This window comes from Fukomys damarensis, unplaced genomic scaffold (genome assembly GCF_012274545.1).
Source record: "Fukomys damarensis isolate Sample0158 unplaced genomic scaffold, DMR_v1.0_HiC HiC_scaffold_39, whole genome shotgun sequence".
Classification (NCBI taxonomy): domain Eukaryota; kingdom Metazoa; phylum Chordata; class Mammalia; order Rodentia; family Bathyergidae; genus Fukomys; species Fukomys damarensis.
In genome coordinates, this window is record NW_022900951.1 from 42,967,200 (window position 1) to 42,972,099 (window position 4,900).

The 4,900-nt window shown below is 47.9% G+C and overlaps 1 protein-coding gene across 1 annotated transcript in view; it reads right to left on the reverse strand.

Moving 5' to 3' along the window:
- Nucleotides 1-2,345: 2,345 nt before the first annotated feature.
- The window catches only part of Kcnd1 (potassium voltage-gated channel subfamily D member 1), an 11,516-nt gene continuing 8,961 nt past the window's right edge, over nucleotides 2,346-4,900 (reverse strand). Inside the window, exon 8 of the mRNA XM_010606342.2 lies at nucleotides 2,346-3,783. Within this exon, the coding sequence (XP_010604644.1) occupies nucleotides 3,546-3,783 (238 nt within the window). The 3' untranslated portion in view covers nucleotides 2,346-3,545. The remainder of the gene's footprint in view (nucleotides 3,784-4,900) is intronic.

A 4,900-nucleotide genomic window follows, 5' to 3' on the forward strand; every position in this document is an offset into this window, starting at 1 on the left:
CCTAGGCTTTGGAGTCAGGAAAACCTAATTTCCAGGTGCATCGGACCCTCATGACCTTGTGCGAATTTATTTTTTTTTCCCCCTGAAACGGGAAGCTCGGGACCTTGCTAGGCAGGCGCTGGCGCCACTGAGCTATATCTCCAACCCAATTGTGTCTTTTTTGAGATTAGCCATGTGTAAAAGGGGCTCGTGTCTGCCTACACGACCTCAGAAATGTTAATAGGATTCAGATGAGCTTGTAAATTAAGAAAGCACCGTGGGGCTGGCGATTTAGTTCAGTGGTAAGGCCTCCTACCTTTCAGGCGCGAGGTCCAGAGTTCGATCCCCGGTACAAAAAAAAAAAAAAAAAAGGCAGTGTGAGAGGCCTTCCTGCCATTTTTTAGAAACCAAATTATACACCAGAATAACTGAAAAAGTCCATCAGAATTTGCTGCCTGATGGTCTGCCTTCAGGTGCTGAGCTTTAACTAAAGTGCTTCCCTGAAAGGCACCAGTAATAAAAGGGCCCTAGTGGTGATTTTCCCATTGAATATCTGACCAAAACTACTCCAGAATTGAACTCATGATATCTGTGGCTTACCTTCACCCCGTTCTTATTACATACACTATTTGACGCTGTGCACTGACAGCTTTGAGATGCCTTTTATTTTATTTATTTATTTATTGGTGAGACAGGCTCTCACTGTGTAGCTCAGCTGGCCTCGAACTCATTATGTAGCCCAGCCTGGCTTCAAATTCGTGATGATCCTCCCCAGTGCTGGGATTACAAGGGTGCACCATCATGCCCAGCTTTGATTCTCCCTTTGATAGTGAACAGCACCACTGCCTAAACCAGAAATCTGGGAGTCAGCCCTAATTGCTCTCTCTTCTCAGACTCTCACAAGCCTGTTCCAAATACTGCCCATCTGCCTCTTAAATCTCACTCCCCACACACACACACTTAGGACTGAGGGGCCTTTTATTTTTGAGACAGGATACTGTTAAATTGCCCAGGTGAGACTCGAACCTTTAGTCCTCATGTTTCAGCTTTCCAAGTGTTGAGGTTACAGGCATGTGTCATATTCCCAACTCTCTCAAATCTCTTCACTCTCCCAGTTCTACTACCATCACTCTGGTTCAAGCTACCATTCTCTACACACAGGATCACAAAAGCCTCTTCACTGCTCTTCATCAGACTGTAATCCACTCTGCAGCCAGAATGACCCTTCTGAAACACATCCTCCTCATAACTTTTCTGTTTCTAACCTTCAGAGGTCCATTATTCTTATGATGAAGTCCCAAATCTGCCTGACAGCTGCCAAGGTCTTTTGTGATCTGGCCTCTGTTTTCTTTTCTTCCCCTCCTCCCAGCCTCACTCCCCTTCCCAGCCTGACTGAACTACTTTCAGTTCCCGAGAAAGTTCTGAGCCTGCTCTCTAACCCACAGGTCAGTGTATCTGTTGTTCCCTCTGCCTGCATTTTCATATTTTCAGCCTTTTGTCTTTTGCCTCGATGACTCCAGCTCCTTCCTTGTGTGTTGGCCAGATTAGGTTCCCTGCTATCTACATGGCTCTATAACGCATTCATCTTAGTTCTACCATACTGTGTTGTAATTACTTGTCTGACTTTCATGATCAACTCTGTACATCAGAGACAAGGTCAATCATTGGCAGTTAATAAATATTTGAAGAAAAACTGAATTATTATCTGTATATCACAGATTAGCAACCTGACACAAGACAAGGTGATTGTAACAGGTCAACCTGATTCCAAAGCCTTTCTTTTTGCTCTACAGAGCACAATCACACACTAGCCAAGTGTAGCCAGTAGCCCAGAAGAGAGAATGTAGAGATGCCCAGAAGGAAGGGGAATTTACCAGACTCAGAGATGCTTTTATTAAGGTTAAATCTAGAGTTGTTTGCTGTCAGGAAGCCTGAGTTTACTCTCTTAACTACATGCCCAGATATGGTGGCATGTACTGGTAGTTCCTCCCTTGAGAGTTTGAGACAGGAGGATCTATTGAGCCCAAGAGTTCGAGATCAGCTTGGACAAAATAGAGATCCCATCACAAAAACAAACTAACTAAAACTATGTGCTATTTCGAATCTTGGTTTGCCTATCTATGAATGAGAGAGCTAGAGCAGATGCTGTCCAAGGGCTGCTGGCCTGCCTTGCTGGCTAAAGATTCGAGTCTTCAAACCATGCTCTCTCATTCTTCCTCAATCTTCATCTTCCAGAATACATCACCAACCATCCAGCTCCCCATGCCTGCCCCTTTATACTTCCCCAAAATATGACTGGCCCGTTGTCCATCCTGGCTTTACCACAGTTGAGATCAAAGTGTTCTCAAACAGCCCAACCCAGCCCCCGAGCCCATAGAGTCAAAAGGTACTCAGTCCTCATCTCGCTTCTCAGGTTTTATTGACTGATGGAAACTACATCTTTGTCATCTGCCAGCTCCACAAGGACAGTGCTGGGGACAGGGAGCCTGAGATGCCAGATTTCAGCCTGAGATCAGAGCTCTGGAAGGTGACCCAAGAGGGAGAAGAGGGTAATATGTGAAAACGAGGTGTAGGGGAAGAGAAGGTGACCAAGAAGTTCCTTCTGTCTCCTAAACCTCCCAGAGTTCAGGAACAACCCAGGCTTTGGCCCTGACACTTCTAGACTCCTGCCCAAGAACAAAGAATTGGCCCTTGATCTCTACACTTAGCCCAGCTCTTCAGGCTGCCAGGCTGTTATCTCAACCAGTCCAGACTCCAGCCTAGCCCAGAAAAGAAGCAAACCAGAGAAGAGAGTAGCAGTAGTAAGAGGTGGCCCATCTGATCAGGGCAGATGTACATGCTGCAGCGAACTGGTCAGAGGCTTTGTATATTGTCACAGCAGTAGCTGCTATTGCTATTTGCTGAGGCCCCAGCAGAGGACAGGGTTGTAGGAACCCATTTCCAGCAGCCAGGGAAGGGAGTGGTTGTGTTTGTGCTATCTGTGTGTTGGGAGAGGCAGCCTGACCCCTTGGCCAAGACCTAGGGAGGGTACAGGTCGCTGCTGAGGCCACAGCCCATGAAGCCCATGGTTGCATTTCAAGCTTCAGAATCTAGGAATTACTGGGCCCAAGGAGGGAGGGTGTGCCTCTTCCTAGAGGATTCTTGTTTCTAAACCCCCAAACTGCCAGAGCCCTGCCAGAAAGAAGAGGAACTCTCAACTCTCCTCATCAGGCCAGCACTCAGATGTCAGAGGGAAGCTTTACCTACTTCTGAGGGCCCAGGAGGAAGAGCATGCAGGAGGCCAGCTGGGAGAGAGGGGTCAGTTCCAGTGTGCTGGGGAAGGAAGCCAGGGTTCTGTGGAAGCCCAGTACTTCAGCTCCCACCAGGACACCTGTCTAGGGGGAGCAGTTTCCCTCCTCCTGGCTACATTTCCCCACAAGTGGATCATTTCATAAAACTCCATTGCATAGTTCTTGGGAGAGGGCAGAGGCGTCGCCAGGCCTGCCCCTCTCTGCCTCCTCAAAATATGGCTTTGGAAAGGAATACCCAAGAATGAGGAGGGCCCTCTGAATGGGCAGGCCTGTCCCTCACAGGGAAGAGATCTTGACAGTCTCAGGGAGGAGGCAGGGGGTACCCAGGCTGGAGTTCCTGAGGGCACTCCTGGCCCCACCACTACTGCTGCCGCCGCCACCAGGGGAGGATGGTTGGCTCTCATCTGGTGTGTTGGCAGGAGGGGTGGGGATACTGATAATGGCGGCTACGAAGTCCCGGCTGTCACAGTTCAGGTCAAGGCTGTCATGGGGCTTGGCATTGAGGCTTGAGCGGCTGCGGACAAGGACAGGGAAGAGAGAAGATTCTTAAAAAAATCATCTTGTTATTTCTCATAGCAATCCTGGCCTTTACTGAGCACCTCCTAGAATCCTGGCCTTTACTGAGCACCTCCTAGGTCCTTGGAAGTGTGCTAAGTGTTCCCCCTGCATCTTGACTGGTAGTGCCAAATAAGGGCTCTGGAGTCAGCTAGTCCTGAGTTCAAATCCTAGTCCCACTTTTACTACATGCAGCCTCTCATCCGTAGCACAGGAATAACAATATTCCCTACTTCATACTGTTGTTGTGATTAAACGAGATAATAAGTAATACAAAGGGCTTAAAGCAGTATCTGAGACATAATGAGTACACACATACAGTTTTTTGATTTGTTTCTCTTTTTGGCTTTTTGTGGGGGGGGGTTGGTGCTGGTGATTGACCCCAGGGCCTCCCAAAAGTTAAGCACATGCTCCACGACTGAGCAACACCCCCAGCTCACACTGGAGTTTTTTCCTACTGTTACTCCCACCAGTGCCAAAGTCCTTCCAGTAGTCTATACGCAGATCTCTGAAACCATGTCCTCGCTCCTTTCTGACTTTCCAGCCTACCACCTTGGCCCTTGTTCACTCCACTTCACCCACTGTAGCTTCCTCACTATTTCTGACTTAGAGAGCAGCCTCATGGCATTCACTCAGGCTCTTCACCCGGCAAAGAAAACTTTCTCTAGTTTTCTGCATGGCTCACTCCCTCAGCCCTTCCAGGCTTCAGCTCAGATCTCAGTAAAGCTTTCCTTGACCACACTATTACAACTGCATCAGAGCTGGGCATGGTGGCACACACCTATAATCCCAGCACTCTGGGAGGCTGAGCCAGAAGGATCACAAATTCAAGCTCAGCCAGAGCAGTTTAGTGACACAGGTAGACCCTATCTCAAAATAAACAATTAAAAAGGGCTGGGGATGTAGCTCAGTACAAACTTCCTGGGTTCAACCCCCAATACCAAAAAATAATGAAATAAAATAAAATTGCATCAAGATAGAGGTGTGGAGGGCCAGAGATTTAGCTCAGTGGTTCTAGTACCTGCTTCGCAAGTTCAAAGACCTGAATTCGATCCCGGTACCAAAAAAAAAAAAAA